The 18,613-nt window shown below is 33.7% G+C and overlaps 1 protein-coding gene across 1 annotated transcript in view; it reads right to left on the minus strand.

Annotated features, from left to right (window-relative positions):
• Positions 1 to 18,613, minus strand: part of FAM172A (family with sequence similarity 172 member A) — a 429,609-nt gene that overhangs the window by 181,108 nt on the left and 229,888 nt on the right. The window contains exon 8 of the mRNA XM_047089022.1: positions 15,133 to 15,252. Within this exon, the coding sequence (XP_046944978.1) occupies positions 15,133 to 15,252 (120 nt within the window). The remainder of the gene's footprint in view (positions 1 to 15,132; positions 15,253 to 18,613) is intronic.

Below are 18,613 nucleotides of genomic sequence, written 5' to 3' on the forward strand. Positions count from 1 at the left end.
AAACCGTTTATTTAGCTGTTGAGAGGACACAGATATAACACTTGTTTATTTAGCCAATGAAAAGAAATATGAGACTATGCAGGATAAACATAGCTTACTTTTTATTTTTCACATTTCTAGTGCTTTCTACATTAGTAAGATTTTAAGTTTAAATTTACTCTAATAATTTTTTTTTTCCTAAGGCATAAGTAAGTATGTCATTCATTTGTTTGAGCCTCTTTACTTAGAGTTAAAGCTTTATAAAAACTTAGCTGTTTACACGGAGCAAGCATGGAGATATAAAATCAAAGCACCATAATGCCCTTTTATAGCTCTTCAAATATTAGATATCAGATGAAGTGCTTATAATAAATCAGAGACACAAAATAGCAGGTTAATTCCAGGGACTCAAATGTTTCCTTTTTCTATTTTTAATTTCGAATATAAAACTTTTGATCAAGTAGTCTGATATTTGCAGTGAAATGTAAACTCCAATTTACAGTAAGAAAAATTCAAAGAATGAAGCAACTGTTGTTTCACTTTTTGTTACAATATTTAAATTGCAATATTTTCTCCAATATGCAGGAAAAAAATAGAAAAACAATTTTAGAGTACTGTCATCTAATATTTGATATGTGTCGATGTGATAGGCAATGAATAATATTCTTCCTGATCTAAATCTGCACAATATGTGTATTTTTTGCTTTTAAGAGCATGTTCTCAATTTAAAAAGTATGTTAGGTATGATACTCAGTTTACCAAAAAGTTCTGTACTTTACAAATATAAATGTAGAATTTCTTTAAATGAGAAATTCCCTCATCAATTAAAAATATCCTATTATAATATAGATTTGTTTCATGCAGTGTTTTCAAAAACCCATCAGAGGAAAGAGCACTTCTTGGGTAAATTCATTAATGCTCATACTGCATTTCAATTTCAAATTTGATTTCAAGGTGGATTTCCATTCTGGCTCTGACCTTGGTTGTGCAACCCTGAACAAGTTCCTCAACTTTTCCCAGTCTTTCACCTGTTACAATGGGGCTAATAATACCTACCTACAGAGTTAAATCTAAGTTGTAAAATGTCTTCGTTAAACACTGTGTAATGACCAAATCCAATAGTATCCTAGACTAATGTTCTGTTCCGAGGGGCAGTATGTATAATGGTTATGAGCATAAACTTTGGGGCCAGAAAGCTTAGGTTTAATTCTGCCTCCATCACTTACTGGTTGTATGATCTTAACACTTAACATCTTGGTGCCTCGGTATCCTCATTTGTAACTGAGAATAATGCTAATACCTACATCATGGGGTTGTTATAAGGATCACATGAATTAATATATACAAAGCACTTAAAACAATGTCTGGTACTTGGTAGGTGCTATGTTACATAGCTATTACTTTCAGGTGTAACTTACAGATATGGATAATGCGAAAGAGCAAACACTGGTAGCAGAGACTGTTCCAGTGAGACTTAAAAGGTCAATTCTATTTGGTTGGTATTAGAAGACAACTGTCTATTTCCAGAACGGAATGAGCTACAAAGAAGAGCCAACCAGGGGCTTGGCCAAGGAAATTCAGCTGCTTTCCAGACCTTCATAAACTGTTTTCAATTTTTCAGTTTAAACTGAATTTCCAGAGCACCACATCAAAACATATTCAAACTTTAAATATAAATGATTTGGGGACTGCCTGTTATTTTAAATTTTCTACACCTTCTTTCCCCTTCATTAGTTAGGGTAATTAAGAATTGATTAAAATTGAAAGTCTGCTTGGAAGGCACAGAAAGGAATAAGCAGTAAATAGGACACAGAATAAAAACCAAATCATCGTGTACTGAGAAATGTAGATTTGAATCCTGAAACACATGAAAAACCAGGAGGTTGTGTTTTAGGGATAAGAGTTGCCATAGTTAGTATATTATATCATTTATTCCGCACTACTTGATGAGAGGAGAAACAAAACCCACTGTAACAAAATGAGAGATCTAAAAACAAAAACAAAACAAAACAAAACAAAAAACCAAAATGAGAGGTCTGCTTTCAAAGGAAGAAAATATATATTTAAATGTTTCTCATCTATAAGATGGGGATGATAACAGTGTCTAGTTCACAAAGATTTATGAGGATTAAATGAGATAAAATATATTTATATAAAGTATATGGTAAGGACAGGGCCTAGTGCACACTGAGTATCATTAAAACATTAGTGATGCTGCTGATGAATATGAAGATGCTGTTGCTGCCTTCTGATGTGTAAGACATTCATAAATGCCAGTTCTACTTAAAATGTCCATTTTCAAAGACACTGCTACGAATTGCTTAGAATTGTTCTTGACCCAACCATGTTTTGAGCACCCCCCTGGATGGCTGACAGATTATATGGATTCTATTATAACAGCAATGACAGGGCTTCATGAGAGTGAGAGAGGGCTCAAATACAGCAATCAGATATGAAGGTATCTGTTTTGCTTGAAAATATATTGTAAAATCTTGGAGAAAATGTAAGTATCACCAAATGTTAAGGTTTATAATATGCTAAAGATAGCTAATATGTTATGACACATTTAAATATTTGGACATAATATAAACATAAATGTGTCTAATATTTAGATAGATATCCTAAAAATGCAAAATTGAAAATGTAAGGCCCAGCCTGTAACAGTGATAAAAACTATTATTACACTACTAATGATACTGAAATTAGGAATTTTTTCTGAGGTATACTGAGCAGTAATATAACAAAGGCAATGCAATGGGGCTAGTGATCTCATACCATTTTATGACAATTATTCACAGGGCACCACGTTATAGAGAAAGTCAAGGTTTCTTTGTCCTTAGCAGACAGGCTACTAGAGTTTTTTTGTTTTTTTTGTTTTTTTTTTTTAGAAAATCAACATTTATAATTATAAAGCATTCCTTGATGTCTTGTAACTGGAAAGATGTCAAGATAGGGAATTTCTACTATAGGATAAAGTTGAAGTGCTTTATCTTTCTGACCAGTGCCTCTCCTTTACAAAGGTAAATGTCAGATTTTTCTTCTAATCCAAATGTCTGATTAATACAATAAAGAAATTTAGAGATATGACGTTAAAAACTAGATGTCAAGGTTTATGAATATTAGGCATAAACTAGGTATATTAAAAATCAGAACAGTTTTTAATCATTCAACTCAATTATAAAATTGTCACTGAAATATTAAATAGCAATTTTTATTGTATTCTTATGCTCTTTAATAAACTTCTTTATGAGAAAAATTAAAGATATGGAAAACTAAGAAGAAATCTGAATACACTAATACATATTTAAATAGGCATTTTTTTTTCCTACAGGATATGAGATATAACTTACTCAGTCTAATCAGAGAAAACATAACTAGTTTTGGGGTTAGGGTTAAGTTTGGCTACTTCCCTTGAGTAGAGATTTCAGTATCTTCTTAGTCATTTTTCTTCATTCACTGATTAATTTCCATTAATGGTCCTTCTACGCGTCCAAAATTTCAGGAACATAGGCTATACCTCTTACACACTCACACGTACTGATTCTAAATGTCCTGTTTTACATCTTAAATAATCAACTTTGTTCTCTCATCCACCCTGCTTTGCTCTATCTTATTGTCCTATATGAATGTCTACACCTTACTTTCTTCATCTGACCCAACAAAGCACCAAATGAGATCTACTTTTAATAACTTATCTCTATATGAATACAGGATCAAACACTATTTATTGAGTATATACTTATTATAGGTCCAGCTAGGCTAGCAGCATAGTAGGGACCAGAGAAAATAATGAACTAGCTATTTATTCTTTGCCAATTTACAAAAGGACTCTGTGATGACTTAAAGCCAAACATACCTATGAATTAAGACACAGAATAAAAGATTGAAGCTGAGAATAATTAATGAAATGAAAAACTAACTATAGCTCTGGTTTATAGGAGACAAGGATAAAAATGCATTACAGAGTTTTTATTTTCTGATAAAAAGAGCCTATTAATTTATTAACAGAAACAATTCTTCCCAAATTTAGCTAAGACAAACTTATGTTATGGATCTTTATACTGGAGGAGTTAACATCTTGTCTATAAGCCCACTTCACAGGCATTGTACTATATATATTACTATTTGTTTAAATGTGCTTCCTATTTAGCCTACCACCTTTTTGAGGCTAGGGATCATGTGCTCTAACCTGTTTTCCCAGTACATACAGAGTGGGATGTTCAAATGAAAAAATGAATTAGTATCTTGAATAGTTTTCTAAACCATTTTTTGTTTTGAGTACATATATTCAATCCCAAGAAATAATTTCTATAGAGTCAAACTTATGTGGTCCAGGTGGCTTTACTGTGATCTAAATCTATTCACTGAAACAGTGGTGAAAACCAGTAACAAAAAAAGATGAGAGAGAGAAATGACATCTGTATAGGTGCTAAAAGTCCCCAACTCTAAAAATTAAGATCACATCAACTTAGAACAATATCAGTTTGTTTCGCTGGGCACAAAAAGTTTTACACTCATAGTGTCATCATTTCAGAGCCATGAGAACAGGAAAAATGATAGCTGTTCCTACTTTGTCTTCTTTATTGACATAGGAACCTGATAATCAGGATACCAAGGATAGGCCCTGGCTATCTACGTGGCCTTAGAAGGTAGCATTCTACTGTATCCTATTCTGAACTAAGCCAAATAAATTGGAGTTATGCCTTGATTCATCATTTTATAATCCTTCTCATGTTTTTGCCTACTGCTATATCCTCTTTATTTCTCAGGAAAGGATTCCATTTCTAAACCTCTAGCCAATAATGCCTGAAGCTTTAACCCTTGCCTTGTTTATCCTCTTCCCAGTGCTGCATCCTGTTTTGTTTTGTTTTGTTTTCCTTTTCCTTCCCTATAATGCATGATGTGGGGCTATGGTTGGGGAGAAGAGGTACTCTTAGACCCAGTGACTACATTCTATTTACTGATTTACTACCCAGTGCCTTGTCTGTTCTCTGCAACCAGATTATACCTCCTATTTTTAAACCTGAGTTCACCATGCTCTATCGATGCTTACCTAGTGAGGTTCACCTCCAAAGCCAATCTCTCCAGCTGAATTGCTCTTCCTGAACCCATCCTAAACTCTAGTAGTGAGACCTTTGCCCAGATCTGGCTTCTATCTTTATTCTCTTAAGCTGTATCCTAACATGGATCTGGATCTAGTATGCTTTTGAGTCTGAGTCTACCTGGCTTCCAAGTTAATCTGAGTACATTACTTAATCAGGATTGAAATGCAACTTCTAAGACAGAAGTTAAATGGTTTCAATTGCAAAGTTTTTGTCCTGTAAGAGTGCTTTTCAATTTGTGGTATCAAATCAGAGGTGTCACTGTGGTTGGGAATCTTATTTGGGTGAGTGCTTACACTAAGTGATTATCATAATGTTGTAAGTATAATAAAAACAGCCTCTTTATTAACTGAAATTTGTTTTTCTATGATCCCCCTTATAAAAGGTTTATAATAGTCAATCATGCTCTCATACCTGCAATAAGATGCAAAATCTCTCATTATGATCTTTCATAACACCAATGGAAAAAGTAATTTATCAATTTCTCTGGGTTTTCCATAACATGTTATTGTACTAATTTTTAAAACATATTTATTTATTTATTTTGAGAGAGAGAGAGCGAGTGAGCGAGAACTCACCCGTGGGGGAGAGGCAGAGAGAGAGGAAGAGAGAGAATCCCAAGCAGGCTCCATGTTGTCAGAGCAGAGCTCGATGTGAGGCTCGATCCCATGAAATGTTGAGATTATGACTTGAACCAAAATCAAGAGCTGGATGCTTAACCAAGCCACTTAACGCTTAACTGAGCCATTCAGGCACCTCTATTGTGCTCATTTTACCTGTGGTTTCCTGGCATTCTTTGTTGAATCAACAGATACAGTGCCCATTCTCATAGCTGCACAGTCAAAGGGCAATAAGACCTGGATGCAGCACATTTATGTGGATAGTGAAAAGCCTCATCAAAAGGTAATTCTATTATAGTAATGTGGATCTTTTATTTTACAAAAATATTCTTATGAAAGATTAGTGAGGGGCCCTTGGGTGGCTCACACAGTTAAGCGTTCAACCTTGGCTCAGGTCATGACCTAACAGTTCGTGAGATCGAGCCCTGCATTGGGCTCTGTGCTGCCAGCTTAGAGTCTGGAGCCTAGTTTGGATTCTGTCTCCCTCTCTCTCTCTGCTCCTTCCCTGCTTGTGCATGTTCTCTCTCTCTCAAAAATAAATAAATAAACATTAACAAAAGATTAGTTAAAATTTTCTCCATTTCAGCCTTTTGAACAACCTGATCTTGGTGTAAATGAGGGATATAAACATGAAGAAGCACATAGGTCCTTAATAGAAATAATCACAAGTAACATACTTAACGGTGAAACAATGAATGTTTTTTCCTTAAGACCAGGAACAAAAAGATGTCTTTTGTAAATGTGATCTAAGTGTAAGTACTTCTTTCTATTCATCATTGTACTGGACAGATCAATTAGGAAATTAAAAAAAAAAAAAGGAGAAAGAAGAAAAGCAAAGCATCTTGATTAGTAAAGAAGTAAAATTACTTTAATTCAATATTATATGATGTTGAATATAGAAAATCACACACACACACACACACACACACACACACACACACACACACACTGGAACAAATAAATGAGTGTGGCAAAGCTGTAGGATACAAGACCAATACACAAGAATTGTATTTTTACACCAAGAGTCAACAATCTGAAAGTGAAATTAAGAAATAATTTCAGTTATAACAGCATCAAAAAGAACAAAATACTGAAAAATAAATTTAACAAAAGAAGTGTAAGACTTGTATACTGGAAGCAATAAAACATTTTGACAAAAGATCTAAATAAATGGAAAGAAAGCCTATGTTCATGGAATGGAAGACATTATTAAGATGGCACTACTCCCCAAATTGATTTGGAAATTTAGTTCCAATAAAAATCCAGTCCCCTTTCTTGCAGAAATTTATCCTAAAACACATATGGATATGCAAGAGACCTAGAACAGCCAAAACATTCTTCAAAAAGAACAAAGTTGGAGAATCTACACTTCTCAACTTCAAAACTCACTACAAAGCTATGGTAATCAAGTCACTGTGGTGCTGGTCTAAGAAGTGACACATACATCAATGAAATGGAACTGAGACTCTAGAAGCTAACTCTTATATATTTATAGTCAAAGGTGCTAAGACACATCAAAGGGGCAAGAACAGTCTTTTCAACAAATGGTGCTGAGACAACTGAATATCCACATTTAAAAGAATTATGTTGCACCACATTTCACATGATGTGCAAAAATGAAATCAAGTGACAAAAACAGAAACCAGATAAATTCAACTTCATCAAATCCAAAAATTTCTGTACTTCAAAGAACATAATCAAGAAAGTGAAAAGATAACCCAACGAATGGGAGAAAGTATTTGCAAATCATTTATCTGATAAGGGGCTTGCATCAGAATTTATACAGAACTCTTACAACTCAACAATACAATGACAACACAAAAAATGGACAAAAAATTTAAATAGACATTACTTTAAAGAAAATACACAAATGGCCAATAAGCACATGAAAAGATGTTTAAAATCATTAGTCATTAGAGAAATGCAAATAAAAACCATAATGAGATACTGGTTCACCCCCACTAGAGTGGCAAAAATAAAAAAGACAAACAATAACAAGTATTGGTGAGGTTGTAGAGAAACTGGAACTCTCATATATTGCTGGTGGGACTGAAAATGTGGGGAATGCTGGTTAATGGGTATTGAGTTTCCTTTGTGATGATAAAAATGTTCTAAAATTAGACAGTACTGATGTTTGCACAATTCTGTGAATATACTAACAACGAATGAATTGTATACTTTAAAAGATGAATTTTATGGCATATGAATTATATCTTAAGAAAGCTTAATAAATCTTAATTGTATTATCTTAATTTTTTAAGTTAATAAAATGGAAATAAGCAAAGGTAAGCCAATTATTAAGCAAAAGGCAATATTACACTCATGATTGGGAATGAAATGCAAAGTTTCCAAGACTTAGTCCATACATTGCTACACAACATTACACGGACGTAGTTCTAACTTAGTTCCTTCTTTGATTAAGAACACTATACTTTGAAGAGTGAGTCAAGAGAAGCAATCTTTTCAATCAGCCTAAGGGATGAGGACACCAGTAGAGAGAAGACTACACGAGACTAACATTGGGAACAAAAGGGTAATACTGTCTGATGTGAAAGAATTGATTAGGCAGAATTTCCAAATTAGTCAATATTCCAACAGAGGGTTCAAAGAATGATTAAGTTTAATTAGTAAAGAGTTATCGCTAATGCTTACACTGAATATATAGGTCAGTTAACTTTGCACGTTGAGGATATTTAAGACTACTCATGTTATTGTAATACATATTGTTTCCAAACATGGGGAGGGGTGGTGGAACAAGAGCAGTTGTTCTAGAGAACCTGGGCAAGACAAGATTCGGAGATAAAAGATAAAAACAAAACTGATTAGTAAAACAAAACTAAAGTTTTCATTTGTGAAACATATAAATACTACAGAAAAATGGGGAGTTAAGTGAGAAGACTTGCGAAAAATCTTGTAAGGAGGGAAATTCTTTCACTTGGGAAGGGGAAATGGCATTAGCAAAAACGTGAATGAACATATCCTGTGGCATCTAGACTGGTACTCAACTAACACTGCTTTAATTCCTAAAAACCAGGAATTTTACAGGAGAGCACACAAAAGGGATTTGACCCAAGGTATCATAATTTGTAGGTGTCAGAACCAGGATTCAAGCTTAGGTCATCTTTTTTTTTTAAATTTTTAAAATGTTTTTATTTATTTTTGACACAGAGTATGAGCAGGGGAGGGGCAGAGAGAGGGGGAGACACAGAATCCGAAGCAGGCTCCAGGCTCAGAGCTGTCAGCACAGAGCCTGACGCAGGGCTCGAACTCATGGACTGTGAGATCACGACCTGAGCTCAAGTCAGACACCCAACCAACTGAGCCACCCAAGTGCCCCAAACTCAGGTCATCTTCTGAGTGTTGTGTTCTCCTACTACCCTGGGCTTGGAGGCCAGAGGTGGAGGTGTAGTGAGATGGAGCAATGGCAATAAGGAAATTAAGACTAGAACTGAAAGTTTGTACTAGGAAAAATACAGTTGGAAAGAAAGAATCAGATTATACAGAGGGTCTTAGAGTTATAGAGAGGAGACATGATGCAGTAGATAATTGGACCCAGTGTGATTCTGGAAGGGCAGGGTAAAAGGGGTGTTTGAATAATATGATCTATGGCATGGTATATAGCACAAAATAAAGAGTAAAGACAGCCAGTAGGAAATGGGTAGAAGAGTACAGTGGTATAGTTGTGAAATGATGAAATTAACAGTAGGCACAGAGAAGAAAAGACATGATTAATATTTCAAAGGAAAATAACTGCCAAAATGTGTTGGCTGGTTAGATATGGGACAAAAGGAGAGAAGTTAACATAAAAATGAACAAACTGAGTCATTCTTTCAAACAGTGGTCCTCCTAATACTTATTGAAAATTATTTGAGTAAAAGTTAAAAAAAAATCAAATCCCAGTACACAGGTACTCCTGTGGAGTTTATTAACAAGTCACATCTGTATATATAACTCTCTTCTTTTTGTTTTATTTTTATTTTTTTAATGCTTATTTTTGAGAGAGAGAAAGACACAGTGTGAATGGGGGAGGAGGGAGGGAGGGGGGAGAGAGACAGAGACAGAGACAGAGAAAGAGAGAATCTGAAGCAGGCTACAGGCTCTGGGCTGTCAACACAGAGCCAAACATGGGGCTCAAACCCACAAACTATGTGATCATGACCTGAGCTGAAGTTGGATGCACAACCGACTGAACCACCCAGGAGCCCCTCTCCTTTCCTTTTTTAAAACGCTGACTTGATTTGACTTGATTTGACTTGAAATGATTCAATCATTTATCATTAACCACAATTACTATTTTTTAAATTAACAACAATTATTAATGGCCCAGTATGTGCAAACATTTCCCCCCAAATACCTACATATCTGCATAATCATTGTTTATTATTCTTTCTCTGTTGTGCTTGAATTCCTTTTACATACACTTTGATATGCTTCTGTAGGTGTGTATGGGCCAAGGATATACTATAACCTTTGTTTTCTCATTCAGTTTTCTGGATCCAGTATCACTAAGCCATGGAGAATCTGTTTCCTTAACATTTTGAATGTGTGCTTCTTCTTTACTACTCCCACTACTTCTTTACGGGTAAAGCCCATTCTTTGGGTCTCACTCGTATTCTTGCAATTAACTCCTAAAATTACTGTTACCAACAATCAGTCAAAAGATAGAATCCACACTATATGCAAGGCATAAAATAAAATTGAACAGAAAAGACAAAAATAACATAACCTCTGGTTCTTCTCTTTTACGAGCCTACAGAATAAAGAAATTAAACTGTCTTCCTATAAGATAAGTAAAAAAATTAAGATAGCATTCCACACAACAAGTTGTAATCATTCCATACATTAACATGCCGTTTGCATCATGGAGGCAACCAAATCAGAAATTAAAACGATATTACAAATGGCAACTTATTTTCACTGAATTTTAAACCAGGTTTTTTAGAAGTGGCTTTGGCCGGAATTATTTTGATTCTATCATGGCTCGATTTTTCTTTGCTTTACCCCTTACTTTTTCTACCTCGCCTCAATTCTTGATTCCCAGTAGCCCAACTTTTAGCTATTCCCACTGAGCACATCACTACCAATATCTATATACTAGTACACAGATATACTCCCAACATCTAATTTACTTTCTTTCTAGACAAAATGTAGATGATGCTTCTTTAAGGTCATAGTTAGCTGATGTCACTGAAGGTACAAAATGAATACTTTTAGTCCCATTCCATTTTCTCTTCAGCATCAATCCAAATCGTGCTGCAGGCAATTTTAAAGATTGACTCAGAGTGGACTGAGCTTGGGTGTCCTCACACAGCTAAGTCCAAAAACCAGTCCTCTATCAGCTGCTGAAGGTCAGCTTAGGCTGCCTGAAGGCTAGGGAGCCCAGCATGGAACAATGGCAGGGAAATAGCGTTCCCTTCAGTCCTTAATTCACATGCAAGTGAGGTGCCAATCAAGTGCTGACAAGCATGGAGAAACCAAAATCAAAAGTGGGTAGAGATACACTTTCAAAAGGAGCAGTTTTCACACATTTTAAGTGATGTTTTTAGTGGTAGTTGTGAACATATCACTAATAATATGGAGAAAGAAAAAAAAGTCATCAGAAAAATAACAATTTTATATCAGCTAAGATGATTCAATAAACTAATGAAATATAATGGTTAAAATTATTTAATGTGTTTTATAAAAAAATATCAACACTCTCACTTTGATTAAAGAAAGAAATCTGAATGCAAATTGATTTATTGAGCACTGCAAACATGGAAGGTAAGGTGAGCTGAGACTGGAAACTGGGCATTGACAAGGAAAGCTAACCTATTTCCAAATAAAAGAAAATTTTAAGGTTGCTTGATTTTGTCAAACTCTCAGCTAGAAAGAAACACAAGAGCAAAGCACTTTGAAATGACCAACAATGTAAGCAATGGAATCACTTCATCAAAGTGGGTAGTGAAAGAGATGATAAAAAGCTTAAAACTGTGTTGTTTTTTCATGACAGTTTCCAACAAATGAGCTTGAATTTTTAACAACTAATATAAGGCAAAAGTAGATACCTTTCTGAATGGATTTGGTAAATGCATTCTAGTTATGACTACTCATTCTATCATGTATAAAACAGAATTTCTAAAAACAGCAATTTAAAACTTTGTAAATGATGGTTTAATTACTTGAACTCTATATATTGGTGCTATTTTAAATACACAGAAAAGATAACATAGGGCAGATATATTACTTTAAAAAATTCATCACCAATTCATAAAATAAATAGTTCTTCTCTTTTGTCTTTAATGAGTGAATGCTGGAATTGCTTCTAGAACTGTCTTATCAATATCTATTTTTGCAAGAATCACAGAAAGTTTAGAGAGTAAGTTTGAGTTGTTACCATATGGTGGTTATAAATGCAGTGAAAAAGGTATTTTTAATATTACTTTTCTCATTATTTTAGTAAACTGTATGCTGTTTTTATGACGTTAGATCTGATCAAGTTCCAAGATTTATTACTAGAAAATGAGCATTGCTTTTGAAAATAAATCTTTTAATTATAATGTATGCTTCAGGAGAAACTCAAAACTTTAAGATGTGACATAATCTTAAATGTTCTCAGTTTTCAAAAACAACAATTTGCAAAATATGAAAGTTCTACAAATATTTTGTGCTCTAAACATAAAAGTCATTTATTTTCAGATATCTATTAGCAGCACATTCAATTTTAAACAATTATACACAATTTTAGCTTAATTTAAAGGCAAGATACATTTTAAAATATGCGATATGAAAATGGTAGAAAAACTCCATGCATTCCAACATAATGGTACAAACTAGGACTGTTCTAAAAACAAGGGGTTGGGGGGGGGGGGGAAGAGAGACACAAAAGTTGAAAGAGAAAGAAGGGACGGTGTAGATAGAGCCTGTTAACAAGAGTAAAATTTTATGACAATTCAAAAAAAAGTTAAACTTTACTGAAATCCTAAAGATTTAATGTCCGATGTGTATAAGGTACTACTGAGACAGAATTCTAAAACAAAAATTAATATTTTCACAATTCACTGTCTTGTAAAGTTAATATTAAAATTCTGAATCCATATAAAATAATTTGATATATTACTAATGTTGAAAAATCTCAAGAGAATAAATATTTGTGAACATTTTAAACACCATGATTTCCCTAAGAATACCAGGGAGAATACGAAAGAATATTATTCAGCTTTCAGCAAAAAGCAAAGGTTTAAAAATATTTCAATATTTTCTGTTTGTTTAACAACGCTGTCTTTTAAAAATCCTTTTGAAGTTAAGTAGAAACATAATGGCCTTAAATATATTAATCAAGCTTTGTCAAAAATTTATGTAAAACTCATCAGTGGTTTTTGCTGTTGTTATTTGCTTAGAAGAATCTATATTATTAGGTCAGAAACCACTTTTTCTTCAGTTGCCACCATGTGTACGCCCCTATTACAACCCCCTTTCAAAGTTACTTCACAAAAAGTAGCAAATGTTATGCAGTTGAGATGATCACCATTAATATTTTAAAACCTAAACAAGGTACATTACATTAAATAGACTTCTCAGTCCTGGTGTTGCCTGACAGATATGTGATGTGCCAGTGGTTATATTATATTCCTCCTCCCATGCATGCACCTCCTGCAGAGATAGCAGACTACAGAAGCTGACCCTCACTGAGACCATCTTGTCTCTCTGACAAAGCTCCTTTTTAACTTCTTACTTACTGGTTACTTCCTGTGATGGAGAAAAACTTTAGCTCAGCTTGTGATAATTTCACAGGCCCTGAGGACCCTGACCCTAATAGCCTCAAGGTCAGAAGTCAAGTCTTGTTCTGAAACATCTGTGTGCTTTATATTAAACTGGAACAAAAGTGGAGAAATATCCACCAGTGTGTGACAAGAAGGATAGGCAAAATAGGACGGACACACTGGTCATCTGTTACTCTGGCATCTTAAGTTCATTTGGAGAACTGTCTAATATTCACTTAAATTCCAAATTTGATGTATAAACGTTTTTTTTTTAAACTGTCTTAAAGCAATAAATGGGAATTTATGTTTTACATTAATCTGGAATTTGGTTAGTCTTGCAGGCTTCCAGATATATTTTAAGTTACTCCAAAAGCCAATGAAATTTCACGTTTTAAGTAATTTAATGGCTTCAAAGAAAACCTAGGGTGCATATATATATATATATATATATATATATATATGGTATATGTATACGTGTGTGTGTGTCTATATAGATCTCTATCTGTAGGGTCTAGAGACAACTATTGGAAAGACAACATCATCATAGTTTTATGTTAACAAACTAACCTAAAATATCCATTATATATTAAAGTAAACACAGCAGAATTAAAAGTACTTGAAAATAATTTCTAAAAAGTGAAATCTATTTAATAAATAAAAGATTTAACTTATTTATTGATCTTAAGAAAGCATAAGCATTTGAGAATTTAGGTCGGCTAAAGTATTCCCAGGTGTCACCACCAGTTTTATATCTAAATCAGGTGGGTAAGCAATAAGGTTTTAGGAGGATAAAAAGGCCACAAAAGTATATTTAATTTCCACAACAAACAGAAAAACACACCAAAGTGTAGGAACATAAAAGTTAGACAACCAATGCTGTGCCTGCCTTGGATGTCCACATTAGACTATTTGGATTTAAAATTATTACATGCACTGTTATCAAATTAATCATTTTATTACAGGAGCACTTGTACCTCTCTGTAACCTAAGGTTTATGGACATGGAGGCACAAATTCTTCACTAGAGCCTTTTTGGTATTAAATATATCCCCTTAACCATTCATACTGGCACATGGTGTGGTACTTAAAACATTGCAAATAATACAAAATTTTTGAATCTTGATAATTTTTCCTATAATGTACACAATCTTAACTCCAAGAATCAGATTACTTTGAAACGTAAAGATTTTTATGGCCAAACCATGAATTTCACTTAGTAGATTAATGGAATCTTTCTGATAGTTTTAATACTAACTCTATGAATTCTTATCAAGTATCAAGTACTAAGTTGTAGAGATAAAAGTTAAAGATAAACAAAATATTCTCAAATATTCAATAGGTCTCTTTATATTTTTAACAGTTTACACATAAAATAAGCTTCAATCGTGTACACGTAAAACATGAAACATAAGTATCATAAGAGGTATGAAAATGGTCTATAATATAAAAATTAAGAAGTAACATGGGAATAAGGAATAGGCAAAAAGCCTTCTGGTTAGTACTGAAATGCTCTGCCACAATAAAATAAGTAAGCATACTCTTTTTAAACATTATAAAATTACTACTCCAAATACTTTGTTTTCATCCTTTATAAAGTAATTTAAAGTAATGATATCAATTAGAAGTGAGTGGGGGGGGATAAGACCGTGAAGAGTTTGGGAATTAAAAACAGAGTTAAATGTGCACTCACCAGTTCAACAAAAGCAAGTCCTCCATAACTGTGAGCAACAAAAAACACATTCTCAGCTGCAGACTGGGCTATGAAATGGTCCCAAACATAGACTGCATGTTCTTCAGGAGAACCATTTTCCTATAAAGAAAACAAATGTCATATATTATGTACTGTATATAATTATTATCGTAGTAATAAAAAATTAAATTATATGCTTGCTTACATAGCCCAAGAAATAAGATGGTTATAGCTCATTGAGAATAATATCAACTCAAAAGAACTACCACTGAAAATTCAAATTAGAGGATAAAATATTAGTAATTACTGCTAAGCTTAATTGCTACCATAATCTTCAGAAACAAAATATTTAAAATAACCACATTTTGAGGGGAAATTACATTCTAGATATACCTGAGATATTAAGATATACATTAGAATTGAATAGCAGAAAGTTACAGTGGTCTTACAATAGAAGGGTGTTAACTAAAAAATTCAGTTATATTTCTACATTTATATCTGAAAATATTTCTGCTTTACATAAATCTAATTTTTTTAATTTATAAACTTCTAAGTATTTCTGTAAGCAGAAAATTACTAACAAGTATTCTCTATTTAAATTATTTAAAAATACTCTTTTTTATAAAAGTGCCTTCCATACATATTTTATTTCTAGAACTGGGAGAAATCTAAACATATAAACCCAGAGACTTGTATATTTCTCCTAACTTGCTAAACCCTAGTATATGCCTATTGCTATAATTCCAAAAGCTCTATAATAATTTCATTTTGTTGTATTTATTTTGATAGTTGATACATGTTGCAATTAAAGTTTAACCTGGATAATGTGAAAAAAGAAAAAAAAACCAAAGAGCTAAATAACACTGATCAAAATACAAACTGATAAAAACTAAGGCAGATCATGAAAATGTTTTGTACAAATAGTTGTTTGAAGCTTTAACACCAAAGAGTAATTCCCTAAAACTGTCCTGATATTAGGCAATGAAAACTATTTACATTTTCCAGCTTAGAAATTTTATAATATCTTATTAAGGTCCACAATATGATTTCCCTTGCCACCTAGAAGCTATTGTTCCCTGATGTCTATCTGTGACCTAAATTTCTCTTCAAAGCTCCAAACCCATATATGCAAGTGCTTGATGGTCTTTTCCTTATGGATGTCCCACAGATACTTCAAATTCAACCAATTCAACACTGAATGTGACATTCCATCTACAAACCTATGTCACTGTCTTTGCTCCCCACCTCCAGTCAAAATCTGAGCATCTTTTATCTCTCTCTGGCTCAAACTCCACATATATATTCAATCATTAAAATCCCATTGATTTTCTCTCCAACTGTATCCTAAATGCATCCACTTCTCTCTTTTCTCATTTCCTCTGGCTTAGCTCAAACCACCATCATTTCACAAGTGGATGACTGCAATGGTCTCCAGTCCATTTTTACTACTTTTACTATTGCCTATTTAAATGCTCTACTCTGCAGTAAGAACAACCTTTTATTTATTTATTTTTTTTTGTTTTGTTTTGTTTTTTGTTTTTTATATGAAGTTTATTGACAAATTGGTTTCCATACAACACCCAGTGCTCATCCCAAAAGGTGCCCTCCTCAATACCCATCACCCACCCGCCCCTCCCTCCCACCCCCCATCAACCCTCAGTTTGTTCTCAGTTTTTAACAGTCTCTTATGCTTTGGCTCTCTCCCACTCTAACGTCCTTTTTTTTTTTTTTTTTTTTTTTCCTTCCCCTCCCCCATGGGTTCCTGTTAAGTTTCTCAGGATCCACATAAGAGTGAAACCATATGGTATCTGTCTTTCTCTGTATGGCTTATTTCACTTAGCATCACACTCTCCAGTTCCATCCACGTTGCTACAAAAGGCCATAATTTCATTTTTTCTCATTGCCACGTAGTATTCCATTGTGTATATAAACCACAATTTCTTTATCCATTCATCAGTTGATGGACATTTAGGCTCTTTCCATAATTTGGCTATTGTTGAGAGTGCTGCTATGAACATTGGGGTACAAGTGCCCCTATGCATCAGTACTCCTTTTAAAAATGCAAATATGAGAATGTTGCCATGTTACTCACCCCCTGTTTATTGGACACTTTAAAACTGATTCATTGCCCTCAGGATCAAATTCAAACTCTGTGCGACACCGAAGGCCTTTCATAATCTGCTTCTGTCTTCAACTGCATCTCTTAAAATTGCTCTGCAATATAAGGTGACCAAAAGACCCCCTTTTCCCTCAGTGAGAGACCATATAGAACATTGTGTTCCAATTTCAGGGAACAACTTCCTAATTGTAGCAAACTTTTTTTTCTCTGGGCTATATCCTTCATTTGGAAAGTAACTCCTGAGCTCTGCCCTCATTTCACCCACCATCTTCACCTGCATAATTTCTACTTGTTTTTAAAATCAAACAAGACATCACCTTCTATCAAAAGTCTTCCCTATCACTCCCAAGGCTAGGTAATGTCTTACAATGATATCTTGTGCATGGTGCTATAATTGCATTGAATAATTTGCATTGTAATTGCTTATTAGATTATCAAAGTCTTGAGGCCAATAGCTATGTCTTGTTCATTGAATCTTAGTGTAATAAATAATGAAAATACAACACATAGCTTCACAATGATTGCTTACAATCTTCAGTCATATACTAAAATACAAATACAGTTTCAGAGATATTTACTGGTAATATGCATATTAAATTATCCACATTTAATGTATATAAAATAAATAAAAGAATAAGAATTGGAAATAAATCTATGTAGGGCATTTTTGGCTTTAATAATTTAGCATTCATTAGTTTAAAAAGTAGAAAATGTTTATCATAAAAATCAGCATAGTGGTTAGGTCTAAGGAAAAGAGACAGAGTTGTAAACAGGAAATAGACTTCTAGTGGCTAGCAGTATTTCATTTCTTGACTGGAGTGGTAGTTACACAGGTGTATTCTTTATAGTTATAGTTAAACTGAGTAATACGAACTTAGCACTTTTCTGTATATGTATGTAGAGTGACCATAGAATTTACTATACAAATCTCTGAGAATGAAGAAAGGTATCATTAGGTCCTGAATGAGAGAACAGGTCTAAGATGGGACTATCCAGAGAAAACACAAATACCTGGTCACCCTAACTATATTTTACAATGAAAGAAATGTAAAAATAAAACAGGAAGAAAGATAACAGAGGTTCTGCTGACTGTTGGCAGAACTAACAATCTTACATAGCTGTGATGGCTCTAAACACCCTTTATATGGAGAGAATAAAAACATATAGGAGATTAACTGTCTCCTTAGGCTTTGTGCTGGAAATGGAGGTGTAAGGATGATAAGAAGTAAGCCATGATTCTGGCCTTTAATGTGTCTGCAATTTCATAAGGCTGTTAACACATAAAGATAAAAGAGGCAGTAGTGTGTGAGGAGCATTACTTTCTCTATTCCTGGCAGAGTGTCTTGACATCCAGTCTAAGAG

Source organism: Lynx rufus, unplaced genomic scaffold (genome assembly GCF_022079265.1).
Source record: "Lynx rufus isolate CCGP_SWC_20201006 ecotype Redwood Valley unplaced genomic scaffold, mLynRuf1.p SCAF_1, whole genome shotgun sequence".
Taxonomy (NCBI): Eukaryota; Metazoa; Chordata; class Mammalia; order Carnivora; family Felidae; genus Lynx; species Lynx rufus.